The sequence below is a fragment of the Branchiostoma floridae genome, chromosome 1, assembly GCF_000003815.2.
Source record: "Branchiostoma floridae strain S238N-H82 chromosome 1, Bfl_VNyyK, whole genome shotgun sequence".
In the NCBI taxonomy this organism is placed as follows: Eukaryota; Metazoa; Chordata; class Leptocardii; order Amphioxiformes; family Branchiostomatidae; genus Branchiostoma; species Branchiostoma floridae.
Genome location: NC_049979.1, coordinates 5,649,707 through 5,665,574, shown reverse-complemented (window position 1 = coordinate 5,665,574; position 15,868 = coordinate 5,649,707). Strand labels below are relative to the sequence as shown.

At 42.2% G+C, this 15,868-nt stretch overlaps 1 protein-coding gene across 1 annotated transcript in view; it reads left to right on the top strand.

Moving 5' to 3' along the window:
- The window catches only part of LOC118424780 (zinc finger FYVE domain-containing protein 26-like), a 42,850-nt gene that overhangs the window by 16,004 nt on the left and 10,978 nt on the right, over positions 1 to 15,868 (top strand). Inside the window, exons 19-32 of the mRNA XM_035833513.1 lie at positions 583 to 703; positions 1,030 to 1,133; positions 1,946 to 2,065; positions 2,567 to 2,888; positions 3,778 to 3,860; positions 4,575 to 4,675; positions 5,057 to 5,149; positions 5,663 to 5,825; positions 6,354 to 7,237; positions 12,658 to 12,882; positions 13,349 to 13,423; positions 13,878 to 14,054; positions 14,635 to 14,730; positions 15,188 to 15,344. Coding sequence (XP_035689406.1) covers positions 583 to 703; positions 1,030 to 1,133; positions 1,946 to 2,065; positions 2,567 to 2,888; positions 3,778 to 3,860; positions 4,575 to 4,675; positions 5,057 to 5,149; positions 5,663 to 5,825; positions 6,354 to 7,237; positions 12,658 to 12,882; positions 13,349 to 13,423; positions 13,878 to 14,054; positions 14,635 to 14,730; positions 15,188 to 15,344 — 2,721 coding nt within the window. The remainder of the gene's footprint in view (positions 1 to 582; positions 704 to 1,029; positions 1,134 to 1,945; positions 2,066 to 2,566; positions 2,889 to 3,777; positions 3,861 to 4,574; positions 4,676 to 5,056; positions 5,150 to 5,662; positions 5,826 to 6,353; positions 7,238 to 12,657; positions 12,883 to 13,348; positions 13,424 to 13,877; positions 14,055 to 14,634; positions 14,731 to 15,187; positions 15,345 to 15,868) is intronic.

The window sequence follows — 15,868 nt, the reverse complement described above, 5'->3', positions numbered from 1 at the left end:
GGTTCCGACCCAGAAATATGTGACTGGGTCGCAAGCGTAAAAAATCCTGGAACTGGGCAGGCAGTCTTCAGTCCCAGTGCCGTTACAGATAGCGCCGAGCTGTAACCGTTAAAATTTGCCCGGCGTGCGGAGCTAGAGGGGGCGTAAAAAATCCCCGGCTTGCGCTGAGGAACTGGGCGGGCAGTCTTCTGACCCAGTGCCGTAGACTGGACAGCGCCGGGCACGTCGCTAGCTCGTGAAACAACACACACAATAACGTAATTGCTGTTTGTTTTACTAGGGGTGAAACCGTCATTTCACCACGTTTTACTCTTTTGTCACGTAGGTGCAAGATTTGCTTTCACCCCTCCATATTTACATGGGAACAATGCGAATCCGGGTGACACATTTTCACCGTTTTTCACCGTGTTTCACCAACATTCACCCATTATAGGACGTTTTCACCGTAACGGCCAGTGGCAGTGTTTGTATCCCCCCTTGTCCCGGTTCATCACTGGGGGTTGACATTCCTAGCAATGTAAGTACATCCTGGTTGTGTACAAGAATGCTCTTATATCCTATTTCCTCACCTTGCTTTCTCAGATTTGGCCAAGCAGAGTAGGGCGTCCCAGGTGAAGCCTGGCAACCCTTTTCTGGTGCTGACTGAAGGACCCACCTACACTCTGGGCAAACTGATGTTTGACAATGGAGTGCCTCCCGATCAGTAAGTACTGTTCAGTCCTGCAGGAAACATTTCAGACATTTCCCCTGACTAAACTGGCATCCTTATGTGAATCCTTTATCTTGTTTTGAGTCTGCTAGATCTGGGTACTCTAAATGCATTCATGTTCGTGGGGATTTAGTTTCGCGGTGGCGGTTTTAAGTTTGCGGTAGCACCATGCACTGTAGTCTGTTACTGCCATGGAAAAATGTTTGCGGTCGTTTTAAGTTTGAGGTGAATTGGCAATGTGAAAAACGTGAACATAAATCTGCCGTGAACATTTCTGAATTTTCAGTATCTTGACTAGTATTACTGTTGACCCTCTACAGATTGCAGACCGTTGCTGAGCAGTTACGGATGGACCTGGTGCATGTGATCGTGCAGAGTTGCTGTCCCAGGGTACCTCTCACCATGGAGCAGTCTCCAACCTCTGGTGAAGAACTTTTTTTTTAATGAGATTGTTCAAAGCAAGGTCACAAGACCACTTCAAGGCAATGAACTAAGATTAGAAGTTGGAAATTGTGCACGGAGATAGCAGTGAACATTTGTTTTGAAGGCTGATAAGTTGTAGACAGGAGGGAAACAGGTGTCGTCGAGGGAGTTTCATAATTTTGCCATCCGGGTAAAGAAACTGCTGCTGTAGAAGGACTTGGAAACAGGCAATTGAACAGTATATAGCGATGTGAATTTGAAGAAAACCTAGTTAAGAACTACAGCAGTTCTGTCTGAAACAATTGAGTGATGTTGAATACATATAAAGATTTTTTAAACATTAATAGATACTGATCTATCAAATGCACATACTACATGTAAAATGTCATCTGAGTTAAGAAGGCATTTTCACCACTCACATCAGATCTGACCACAATGGACAATATTCTATTCCTAACTCAACATTGAAATAAATACTGACAACCTAGCATAAACAAACACTTCTGAAGTGTTTTGCCATGATCAGGTCAATTGTAAGGTGTTGATTTGCTCGCAGGTTTCGAGGAAGTTGATCATAGGTGTTATTTTGAAATTGCAGAACCCACAAATTGTAGAAAAAGTGTTTCTTTCCATCTTCCTCTGCATACAAAAAAGAAGTCAAACCCAGCCTGTTTAGAAATAGCCAACACTAGTATTTGACCTAAGCCCCTTTTTACAATTATAATGTTAATCACCGTCCATTATCACTTGCAATTGGCCTCCGGGCATGAACTTGCAAATAAACTTCAATTATCATTTTTGTCTCACTTGCAGGGGACTTGTGGGTTCTGAATGCATCAGACTTTACTGAGCAAGATGACACGGATCAGAGCAGGATCTCCCCAGTAGGATTGGCTGAAGACTTGCTGTCAAGGATGGTCAACTTGCTGAAAGGTATTTCTCATACATTTCTGTACACAAATACATTAGATATACAATCAATTAGCCTTAAGATTAATTTTGTATCATATTGCCTTCAAATGATGGTGTCATCACATTCATATGAACCCTATGAAGAGGCAGCAACTATAAGTGTGGATTCCTTCTTCATACATTTCTCGAATACAGTTGTAATGTAAACAGCAGATTTCAAGAGACTCGATGCTACAGACAGATTTGTATATATCTTTAGATGGCACAACTCTCATAATGCAAAGATAGGTAAATATATCAAAAACTGCTTTGCTATTAGAAAGAATACTTAAACTCATGATTAGCCCAACTCGATTGTAACACTATATCAAAGACTTGTATTAGCCCTTATTGTTATATTAACGAGGATGTTAAAAGTCTTATTCAGAATCTATACCTCTACTTTGTACTCTGTGTAATAGTCATACATTGTACCATGTACAATTGTCGTGCTATAAAGTTCTCTCTCTACATTTTGTCCAGCTCATGCCACAGACGGAGTGTTTGACCACAGGGGAGGCGTGCAGGTCTGTCAGTCCTCAGACTACCATGACCTGGCAGCAGCAGCTCAGCAGTTGGAGGCAGTGGATCTGAGTCTCCTCGGTACCGACGCGGAGAAGCTCTGCTTCTTTGCAAACGTCTTCAACCTGATGCTGGCCCATGCTGCCCTGGCACAGCTCGCGGCCAGGAGGAGGACCGGGAGTAAAGCTGCCCCCTTCGCTCTGTTCCATTGTAGCCACCCACTCGACAGTGTGATCTGGCTCAGCAGCATTGCCTACAACATTGGCCAGATGGGGACAGTAAGGTAAATGTGCAGGACTGTTCAGCTCAGTTCATCCTCGAAAGAGGCGCCATTAAATTAATGATGTCCGACCATGCATCTCTGTCTAGTATGGCGGCTAGCAGGTTGTGGTCCTTCAGACCGACCTCTGAAGAAGAACAGTTACTGTAAGTGCATTTAAGTTTCCTGGGATTTAATTTCGCGTTAGCATGAAAGTGGAGTGTTTGCAGTGGTTTTAAGTTCGCAGTAAGACTGCCTCGCGAAAACTGCAAACATTTCTGCATTTACCGTAACCACACTGGGGGATGGTATTCTTTGTTCCCAGTTGAATGTAGAATTCATACCTTTGTGGATTCAGTCGTTCTGAATCTAATAAGAATTTGACCAGTGGCGGCCAGAGACTGCAGAGTTAGAAGTTTGACATTTACTTGGGCTAGCACAACCTTGTTCCCAAGGCAAGTTAAACATCTTTATCAAGTTAAGTAAACCAAAACAAAAAAAACATATTCTGTAAGTTCATACCAGTTACCTTCAATTAATCAGAGCGTGTTTTGATCACAGTCCTTTATATGCTTCATTAATTGTGTAAATGTTTAAAGAGTAGTAGATATCATCAGTATTCTGCTTCTGCCTGTTTCTTCCCAGTGCACTTGACTTGAGATTTTTAAAAACGTTTCGGTGACCGTCTGTCATCTTCTTTTAAGCAATTCTGACTGCTTCACATTGTACTGCAGGACAGTTATTGCTGCTCACAGTTCAGATGCTCTCACGTTAGGTATTGCCCTGAAAAAGGTGACAGACAGTCACCAAAACGTTGGTAAAAATAAAGCAATAGTTTTTTAAAAGAGTCTCCTTATTTGGTTGAAGGAGTCATAGATCTCATCAATGTCTGCTTCCGCCTGTTTCTTCCCAGTGCCCTTGACTTGAGGTTCCTGGTGTTGCATCATGGTTTGCCCCTCCCCTCCAACTACTCCCTGCTTAAGAACAGACTCCATGGTAAGCCTAGCACAATCTAGTTCCTGTAAAAAAACATAATAAACAATTATATGGACTTAGATTATGACATGTGACAACCCCTGTATGGTATACATAGGAAAATATATTTAGGAATGTGTAGACGCTAGAAATCCCTCCAGTGATTCTAATAGACCATTTTCATCCTATACTATGTACACTTGTATTAAGTAGGTTAACCTTATAGAAGTTATGTATGTAGTAGATGCCATGCTTTGTACCTTGTACAATTGTTGTGCTATGAAGTTCTTTTTGTTCTTTTTCTGTGCTCCTCAAAAGATTTCATATAAAACCATCAATATTCAGAATGATAGAGATAAATATGATGCATATTCCACCGCTGCTGTTCATACAATGAATGAATGAATGAATGAACTTTATTGCTCAACAATCGCACAAGGTACAATGTATGGCAAGCAATGACAATTACATGTACTAGCTATATAGACAATGGTACACTACATGCTACATACAGAACAACAAAATATTATCGATAACAGCAAAGTCATGTAGGAGTGTTCTGGTCTCACATTTGGAATAAAGAGGCTGGAATAAAGTATAGATAAATTGACGTAGGCAGATATATGACTAGAACATGATAGCCGTATGTAGAAAATATTGTTCTGTAAACCAGTAATAAGGAAGAATCTGATACATTTTGTATGTGTTGATATGAACTGTATGTTTTGTACATAGGACTGTCTCCAAACGACCCCTGGCATGAGTTCCTGCCCCCTGCGGACCCCAGGGTTCTGTTTGTGCTGACAGAGGGGGCAGCTTCTTCCCCACCCCTTCAGGTAAATAACACTAGCTATATGCAAACATATACAGTCAAACCTGTCAATAGCGGTCACTCAAGGGACTGGAGAAATGTGGCCACTACAGACAGGTGATCAATTGACCACAAGCAATAAGTTACCCACTTCTCACCAAGTAACATTGTCTCGATTGTCTCAAATTTCAATTGAGCCTGCCAAAGTCAAATCTACCGTAAATGATATTGCCACGTGCAATGTTGGTGAATTCGCCGACAAAGACTTGCGCTGTAACGTTCAAGGCACGTGTACCTTCAATTATCGCCAAAATGACCCTGTCAGAATCTGATGAATAAACAAATACTTTACATTTTTAACTAATTATCCAAAAATCATTAATTATGTTTGTACACCCCACTTTAGGTGCTGAAGCCAGATGAAGTTGAGCTGCAGCTGGAGACAGCCATACGTCTGTACCTGGAGACACAGCTGGCAGTGGACGAGGCCATCTTACATGTATGTCAATAGAGTCTTAAGGAAACTTTTTTCTTGCTTTGAATTATTTGACCTTAGCGGCAATGTATTCATCTTTTTATTTATCAGTAAGGCCATGTTGATTTGATTATATGGATGACATCCACACGCATATCAATTTTCCAGCGTTTTCAAACATAAAAAAAGTTTCAACCACACCCTAAATTGTCCAAAAAAAGCTTTAAAATAATGAATGAATGAATGAAGATCTTTATTGCACATTTTTGCCACACCGGGCTAAGTACAGGTCACAACAAGACATAATCAAAGATATGCTGTGGATTGTAAAAATTAACATTGGCACATGTATACTTATATTATGTCATAGAAAATGGTCAAAGAATATGTGAAAGAACTGAAAGCAACATTTTTTTCGGTCAAACTTTTTTTTATTCACACACTGGCATCAGTTTTTGGATTCCAAGAGGATGTCATCTATATAATCAAATCAACGTGGCCTAACAGAGTGTTCCAATCATGCCTATCTACCTTTAGGTGAAGATTCCACAGTTGCTGGACTGGTACAAGGAAGACTTCCTTGGTGAAAACCAGTCACCCGATGACCCCCTCCTGGCGCTGATGTCAGTGCTGGCAGACCACTGCCCTCCCCACCTGGCTGATGTGCTGTGGAAACTGGAGGCCCAGCAGGAACAGTCTGGTAATACCCCTGTCACATTATCCATGATCTTTGGAACAGTCTGATCAGGAACATTCACTGTCATTTCTGTACATGACATTAACCCCAAACCAGGGTTGAACAAGTTTTCTAAAATTTGCTTGTCCTATCAGGCAAGCACATAAAAAATTTACTTGCCCGAACCAATTTTCAATTTGTCACTTTTATATGCAATTTCACTTCCAGCAATGGAATTCTTATGATTGCCTGTATTTTTCTATCTTGACCATTGCTTGATGTCATGACTGTAACAAGAATATCAAAATGTCCCTCAATGGAAAAATCTTACTTGCCCATTGGGGTAGGCCATGCATTTGCCCAATCAGCACTTCCACTAGCCCTGGACAATAGGGCTAGTGGACTTGTCCAACCCTGCAAACCATCATCTTCTTATCCAGATAAAAGTATTCTACCAGGTAGTTAGTGTAGCATTGCTGGCTGACTTTAAACTTTGTGCATTTCTCAAATTTCTTATCACCACAGTTCCAATATATTATGTTTGAATTTCAGGACAATCCCAGCCAAGGACCACCTATTCTCTGGTTCCATTTGATGCAACATTCCAGTATGCATTCATGTTTGAACGACCCATTGATTCAAGGCATGCAGAGATAGACCAATCCCAACTTTTGTCATCAGCACAGGACTCTGCACCAAGGACAGATGAACAGTCTCCAATGTTTAGAATATCTGGCACAACTCAGCAATACTTGAGGAATCGGTCTTACTTGGTGGCTACTCTAGCTCAGCTTATCTGTAGACAAAGTGAGACATCCTCAAGGCAGAGCACAGAAGAGCCAGAGGACCATGAGGCAGAGTCAGAAGTTCATGAGGACAGTGAGACAGACATCAACCAGACAGTACAGTCTACCAAGTTACACATAGAAGACGAGTTTCCAGTGTTGCACAACTTCATCCACGCTATGGTGCTTCCTCTTTCCAACCAGCTGACAGACTCCTTTGAAGAAAGAAGGTCGGCCAGTTCTACTGCCATCGTTCCCAGTCTTCTTTCTAGTCACACAGATGCGAGATTAGCTGGCAACGTGAAAGAACTCCTGCTGCAGCTGTTACAACAGGGGAGGCTGCAGGAGGCAGTTGACATTGTAGAAAATCACAGCTCTGCCCTTGATGTGGAAAACGCAGCCCTACTGTGCGACTTTGTGCTGTGCAGTGCTGGTACACAGACAGATACGGAACAACCCCAAAGCTGGAGATACCTCCTAAGAGTACAGGATCCAGATCTATCTGCTCATCTGGTGTTGGCCTGTCTGGGTCAGTGGCCTGTGGACGTCTGTGTGGAGCTACTGGAGATGTGTGCAGGCAGCAGTCTCAGGTCCTCTGCACTCCAGAAGGCAGTGGAGAAGGCATTGCAGGAGATGAAGGTTTACCAACGGGTAAGATGCACATCATAATGTCTTGTCTCAAGGGCTTGTTTTGACATGTTTGTACTGTGGTTTCAGGTTGTCTAATCTTTAATTTTTATGGTGTTAAATGTTTGTAAAAGTTAAATACAGTAGAAGCCGCTTAACTGCTTAGTGCTTAGAGTCGGTGCTTTTCTTTTATCCATGTTGCCTTTTTCTTCCGTGGTTTTTAACATTAGATACATACCTAATTAGATAAACCTAATGCCACGTTGTGCCGATCACGAGTTTCTTCCTGGCGGCAATATGGAACCCAACAACACGTATATAAATGCTGTGAACTGATCCTCACGCTAACAGAGATCTTTCTCACTACAGTCACCGCTCAGTAAGATAGCCGGAGCCATAGTTCCTGTTAACAACTTTTATTCAGTCTGTCACACAAACAGATTTCATCAATGTGGCTTCTTCAGTGGTCCAGGCTCAAATGAGCAGTATACAAACTTTGAAGAACAGTAAGAAAATCTTTGTAACTTGGTTAAGGCACTTCCACCAGTTAATACCATCGGTTCAAATTCTGGCACTTTGTTTTTTTCGTCCATTTATTTTTACTACAGCAAAAGAAATTCAGCTTACTATAAATGTACAATTTTTTTGAATATCAGTTTCTGCTGTACGTTTTTACTCTGTTTTACTTCCAATTGATTGGGGAGCCACTGTACTGTAGTAGCAAGATTTCCGTTTGTCACCTATAGACGTCCTGAAAAATAGTATGAGAAATTAAGGGCGAGATGTGGGATGATGTGTTTTGACATGGTTTGTTGCGAAAGCTGAGATGATCTAAAGTGCTTAGTATGGTGAAAATATAGGATAAACAGTGTCCTGTTTACTAGACAGAAGGGCTTCAGATACAGTTACAAGCAGTACCTGGAACAGTCTGGCATATGAAGTAATACCGTATGTCGCATCGAGAGCCGTACCACTTGTCATACCGGTATGAATAGTAAAGAACACAATCTTCTCTGTCGCATGGGTTGTCCGGTTGTCCCGGACCCCAGGAGCTGTACGTCCCAAGTGCAGAGCCATCCACCCACTCATAGCTTCCCCGTCCGCGCCGATCGTGCAGGCCGAACCAGAGAGCAAGATTGCTCGGCACAGTCTTGTACAAGGAGATCAGGAAGTCGTTAGCCTCAGCGTCTCGGGGCATGGCGAGTGTGCCGCCGTCTTCACGACAGGCCGCGGCCGCATCACTGAAGGTCTTTGGTGTGTTGAAGACCTTGTAGCAGATTCCACGGAACACTGCGTAACCTTTGGGACAAGATGCTGGAAAACAGCGAGTCAGCAACATGCGTAGGGAAAAATATTGGTGATATTAGAAATGATCCAGAATTCCATCACTGACTAGCCACTACATATACTGCATCCATATCTCCCATTAGTTTTATTCAATATACCTGGTCCAGCATAATTAGTAAATGATAGGAGTTAGTGAAACACTACGTAAACATAACAGCATGTACATGTACATCTAAGGACATTATTGATGATGTAAATAAGGTGATAATGAATACCACATATGTACGTGCTCCATTCATGCTAGAAATTCTGCAGGCATAGGAATTATTGATAGTATAGGATGGTAAATAGTATCATTTGATAAAGTAATGATAGTCACAAATTTTCCTGCTAATATACGCACTGCGTTAACGTTGCCAGCACAAATAGTCTATTTGAAAACTAAAAAACCAACCTACCTGGTGACTTACTCATATCCTGAAGACGTTGCTCCATGGTGGTGGTTCGGCTTCGCTCCTTGTCCAGTTCGCGCTTCAAGCCGTCAACAGTGGTGGACAGTTGGCGAATGTCGTCTTGGACGTGCTTCAATGCATCAACATTGGTAGACATGTCATCTTGGTCACGCTTCAAGGCGTCAACAGTGGAGAACAGTTGGCGCATGTCGTCTTTGTCGCATTTCAAGGTATCAACAGCGGTGGACATGTTGTCTTGGTTGCGCTTCAAGGCGTCAACAGTGGTGGACAGTTGGCGCATGTCGTCTTGGTCGCGCTTCAAGGCCTCAACAGCGGTAGACATGTTGTCTTGGTCACGCTTCAAGGCGTCAATAGTGGTGAACAGTTGGCGCATGTCGTCTTGGTCGCATTTCAAGGTATCAACAGCGGTGGACATGTTGTCTTGGTCACGCTTCAAGGCGTCAACAGTGGTGGACAGTTGGTGCATGTCGTCTTGGTCGCATTTCAAGGTATCAACAGTGGTGGACATGTTGTCTTGGTCGCGCTTCAAAGCGTCAACAGTGGTAGACAGTTGGCGCATGTCGTCTTGGTTGCGCTTCAAGGTGTCAATAATGGTGGACAGTTGGTGCATGTCGTCTTGGTCAGATATCTTCTACGAACGTATAAACGTATATATGTATGTTAGACCAAACGTTAAAAAAACCTCCAACCAATTTTATGAAAAAGCAGAAAGTTATGGCTTGATGGAGTCCATGAACAGAACAGAGGCAGTGTCAGAAAAATTGCTTTGCAACAGGCCTTTGTGATACAAGAGCGCTTACCCCATCATTGATGAACGCCAGGAGGGCGAGTCCAACAGCGACCAGGCTCAGCAGCACGGCAATGCCCGGGACAATGTAAGTAAGCTGGGAGCGGATGAAGCTACAGAGAGCACTACGGCCGCCTGTTCCACTCGGATACGTGCGGTCTGTTAGAAAACAAGGATTTTTATTTCCAAAGCGAAAATCAGACATGAGAGTTCTGACAGTCCAACTCCAGTCTTTGTCAAGGACATACAAAGACTGACAAAGACCGGAAATAGACAGTCGAAAATTTGTAATCAGGGTTGTAATCAGCTTGTGATCGTTAATCAGCTTGTGATCGTATGGCAATCGCAGGACAAATATGACACGAGATTACAAAGTTTTACCTGCTGTGGAAATGTACAAAGCGTTGGGTATACTCGCAGCGGCGTCCGCAATGGACCGCCAATCAGTCTGCGGCTGCTGCATGGGTGTGGCACCTGGAAAAAATTACAAAATTAAACACACACTAAGATATGACAAAATGTATAAAAGCGTGACAAGAACGTCACGCCGTAAGTGGACTTGAAAAATGATTTACCTGCTCCGGAGGCGTACATGGGGTTGGGCACACTCGCAGCGGCGTCTGCACGTGCCTGAAAATCAGTCTGCTGCATGGGTGTGGTGCCTGGAGGAAAATTACAAAATAAAAATGGTATCAACGGTATGAATTAAAGTAAAATAGCCACTTTATGAAATCAAATACAACATGATTGGAACAAATATATATCCCTTAACTATGGTAGTACCATTTTATTAAGAACACAGGCACAACTGTGGCAAATTGACACCCTTCTCCTGTTATTGTACATTGCACCATCAAAGAGCTTTTCTTGTTTGGAAATTAGAATCTAGGTTTGAACAAAACATGCTTTTGAGAGAAAACATTGCTCGTGGTTACCATAAACTATGGAATATCGCAATATTGCATAGTTTTATTACATTTTTCAAATTTTCATGCTGGAAAGTTTGTATACAGCTTAATTTTCATTCCAAATAGGCAAATTGAAAATCTGGGTCACATTTGAAGCATTGTCACTAAACATTGTTCTTAAAACAAAGCAGTCTGCCAAAAGAAAACTATTTGATTATTGCATGATATACTCTTTTAACGTTTTTGCCCAATTTGTGGTAGTTCGATAATTTCAATCGATTGCTTACGAAATTAGATTTGTCTGTATTGCAGACGAGTCAATGTAATAGCAAGATGTCACAACATCACACTGTCTAAGTTTGTCTTACGATTTTGAAGTCGTAGAGTTATCAAGCAGTCTATGACAGATTACTGACCACCGACAAGCATCTAAGACAGTCGTTTCTTAACAACACAGCTAAAGCTTGTACGGCACCCTCGTGACTCAGGAACGTAATAAGTTTGTTATTGTACGATGAATCTCACACAGGATTATGAAGTTTTACCTGCTCTGGAGGCGTACATAGGGTTAGGTATACTCGCAGCAGCATCGGCACGTGCCTGCCAATCAGTCTGCTGCATGGGTGTGGTGCCTGGAGGAAATTCCAAAATAAAAATAGCGTCGACGGTATGAATTAGGGAGAACAGTCACTCCAAGATTTCATGAAATCAAACCCCGATAGAGAAAATACTGCCGTGAGAATGCATCCTCCAGGCTTCATGCCTCGTCCAAATGCTATTTGGAAGAATAGAAATATATGATAGCCCGTCACTGGGTAATTTCAAACCTTACAGTTGTCATAACATGATTTTTTAAAAACAAATCCTCTTGGTAGCTGACACATATCAATAGAAGAATGTTTTATGTTTTAAATTAATGTGTTTACCAGTATCACCTGTTCTGGACTGCTGTTGCCCTCCCGGCATGGTCCGACTTGTCAGGTTTCTGCACAGCAAAAATACACGCTCTGCATCAGGCAAGGTCTGAGACACAATGTGAAACAGAACCTTTTGAAGAAATTAGAAATGAAAGATGAAAGAAAATCATAGCTGACAAACAACGCACATTTCCAGACAAATTTAGATGCACACGTAATCGTTTTCTTTGTTTGTTTGTTACATATTGAAAGAAAGGTATCGAAAACAATTTTAAAAGACATTCTAACTTTTTGATCATGTTTGGAAACCCATCACATAAATTGAATTCATCGATATGCACCCACATGGGAAAAACAATTTGAAACACATGGGAAAAACTTTTTTTCTCGTCTCAAGGACGATGATGATGTTAGAATGGAATGAACATGCAGAAATTCTCATTTTGCCATGCCGGCTGCTAGGCTTGATGTTTATCAATTTTTGTTGTTGAGATGGGTGCGATATACCCATGGGGACTGCAAATATGTGGTTGCTGGTTGCCAATGGGTAAGACAGTTGGTTCATTCTCCTACGTAGAGGGACCACAGTCGTGTCAAAACTCCTTGTATTTACCTCTGCTATCTTGTGCCCTCAGACCAGTTAGGGACCGTCCTACTTAAAAATATTAATGAGCTTGCCCTTATATGGGCAGTCAGCCGTTGGGGATCGGGCGTAGGAGGATGGAGCCATATAATACGTAACATGATTGGCTGATAGCTTCCCAGCGGCCTTTGCAAGACAGCTTGCGACAACAAAAAGCCCAAGAAAAGCGTATTGTCTGATTGGTTGACAGCTGGTTTGTGGCGACAATCATAATAACCACTGATAGGGCATGAGATAGCAGGCCCCCATAGGCTAATGCCGTTGGGGACCGGGCGTTAGGAGGATGGGTTGGTTGGGAAAGGGTCTTAACTATGGATGGATGGGACTGTAATGATGTGTCCTCTGACAGCAGGTAGTTGCTCCACCAAGTTTGACTGTACCTAATTGACACCACAAATGTTTGTTAAAGATCGACATTTTGCTTTGCAGATCGTGAACTGTGCCCTGCAGGCTGCCCCAGCAGTGTACCTTGAGGAGGAGACAGGATGCAGCAGTCTGGATGCAGACGTGAGCGCATTCACCAGGTGGCAGGCCGTGGCAGAGGAGTCTGTCGCCAATCCTAACAAGATCCTGGGAATACTGCTGAGGGCAAAGGACTTCGCTACAACCAGGGAGTGGGCAGAACTGCATAATGTTCCACAGAGGCTGAAGCAGGTAAAGAAATATGCAATTTTTTATGAACTAAATTCAGGATTCTAGCCAACGCCCATCCTTTGGCGGAATTTTGCTGCTGGGTACGGACAAAAATTTTGCCCATTCTGTCCTCTTCGATGGACAAAAATTGGCATGTTAAGATACTAATCGAACCAAGCTAAGTCTACCGGCAAAATTTGCCCCTCAAAATAAAGGAAATAGCCTTATAAAGGGGATTTCAACATTTTGCCGAGGAGCATACCCCCGGACCCCCTAGGATCGTTGCGTCTATGCCAGGATTTCCATTCAAAATACAGGGAACAGAAAAAAAAAATTCAGGCTGGCTAGAACACTGACTAAATTAGAATGATTTTGAGGATAAAGGGGTTTGACTCAGATTCTTGCTGAATGTGATTTAATTGAATCAGACATGATTGTGAAAGTTTTTTTTAATGTTTATAACTTAATTCTGTACTTTTGATTTTAGATGGTAGAGGAGCAGTATGTCATCTCGCTTCTTGAGCATGGCAGACACAAGGCAGACACTACCAAAGCGTACCAGGTACCGTGCTTTACATGTACAGTTCTATCATACTGCTAGATAGTTATGTAGTGGTATCTCAGGTAGTTGTTGAACAATAGTTCATTGCAAGTAACTTGTCTTCATTTTACTGGTATTACACAGGCAGTCAGATCTCAGATGGTTAGTCTGTGCATAATGGATAACTTTTTTTAACCCAAGGGTTTGTATCCACTGAAGATATCCTTTGTCAACAAGCCATTTTGTGCATCGATGAAGATTGGACATCCAGGTAATAAGATATGCCAAAAAACAGTTACTGAAGAAACTGGGTATGATTTGGAAACGGTCAGATGTTTCAGATAGTATCCAGTATCTTTCGTCAGTGACACTGAAGCCATTTTGTAATTTTGATTTCTCAGGTGCTAGGATGCGAGTCCACTTGTCTCTCAGTGTTTGAGAACATCAAGCCAAATATTTTGTAATTTTTATTCAGGTGCTGCAGAACCTAGGATCCGAGTCCACCTGCCTCTCAGTGTGTGAGAACATCCTCCCCAAGCTGCAGCTGGTGGAGAGTCAGCTGTTCCTGCTGCAGTACCTGCTGGATCATCTGCAGAATGAGCTGCAGTTGGACAAGCTGCAGCAGCTCTGTCTCAGGAAAATGGGTGCCAAGGTATGTACCGTAGTTTCCCATCAGAGTGTCATCTTGATATCTGTAGCCAGAAACAAAATGTTCTAACTTTAAATTTTCTCCTGCACTAGTGGATCTTCAGTCTATGTTTACAACAGCTCTGTCTCAGGAAAATAGGTGCCAAGGTACCATAGTTTCCCATCAGAGTGTCATCTTGATATCTGTAGCCAGAAACAAAATGTTCTAACTTTTCTCCTGCACTTAGTCTAGTGGATCTTCAGTCTAAAGCTTTTTACAGCAGCTCTGTCTCAGGAAAATGGGTGCCAAGGTAATGTAAGTTTCCCATCAGAGTGTCATCTTGATATCTGTAGCCAGAAACAAAATGTTCTAACTTTTCTCCTGCACTAGTGGATCTTCAGTCTATAGCTTTTTACAGCTATAGGATAAGTGAATTTTAGAATGATAGGACAAGTGATAGGACAAGTGAATTTTAGAAAACTTGTCCAACCCTGATAGTTTTGATGATTTCTTTGCTCTATTTGTTGCTGATAACATTTCTCACAGCATTATTGCAATGACAGTAATCTAATAGACACCAATGACTGTTTGTTGCCCTCCCCAGGCCCTCCTTTGCCTCCCATCAGGAGCCCGTGGGGAGTACGAACATCTGGTGACCCGACCTGACCTCATCCTGGAGCAGCTGCTCATGAACATGAGGGTAAGATACAACCAGAATGAAACCCCCCAAAATGTATTTGTCTTTACTTATAATTCAAAGTTTATCGCAAGTTCTTGCCCGAGGGCTAATTGCAAGTGAAAAAAACGGACAGACAAACAATGGTAAACAGTATGCAGCGACTAACTCTAGTGATAAATTCAAATGAACTAAGCATGAACAAAGCAAAAAACTTAGCTATTGGGTTTGACTTCTTTTTCGGAGACAGTAGAAGATGAAGGATCCCACCTACATGTAACCCAAAAAAATTTACTAATGTCCTAGAAATTACAGCTATGTCTTTGTTTGTAAGAAATTTTGTAGTTCTGCAGTTGAATTTATGGTTTAATTAACACTTCCATTTATAGGATTTTTAACACTATTAAAAAAGGTATGACAAATTTCATGTTTGGGCTATTATAAAAGGGAGTTAATTTTCACCCCATTTTGTAATCTGCAGGTTGCCTGGGCCTCCCAGGTGGTACAGGTTCTCCATGAGGAGTTGAAAATGAGTAGAGACATAGCCGACCTGCGTTTTGACCAGCTAGATTCCATACTGGCCAAGTATGCTGCCAAGGCACTGGACTTCCCTGTGGTGCAGTACCGGAATACTGCAGGTACTGGTCACTCTCAGAATGGTTATGATCCAGACATGTGACATATTACCTTGTGTATTAAGAACATTACTGTTCTTAACACAGGCATTCTCCTACGCAGAGACAAACAACGGCGCTAGCAAACTGCCACTTGTCTGCTATCTCAAATGTCACCAACTGTTCCTGACCGCCCTGCTTATAAATATTAATGAGCTAACCTTATATATGCGAGATCCCTTTTGAAAACTGAAAAGCCTATTCTCTGATTGGCTGACAGCTGTTTTGTGGCAACGCCCACAGGAACTGATGGTTTTGGTTGAGATAGCCGAGTACAGACAAAAGGCGGTTTGCTGGCACCGTGGGATGTCTCAGAGTAGGAGAATGAACACGGTACACAAGTACAGTATTGCCGTATGCTTTCCATATTTACATTCAGGTGATTGGAATGTTTGATGTCTGATGCAAGCAATGCAGTTGTCACACTGTTTTACTTGGAAATTGGCATTGACAACATGCAGAAACCAAGACCAAGAGATCCATTTTGA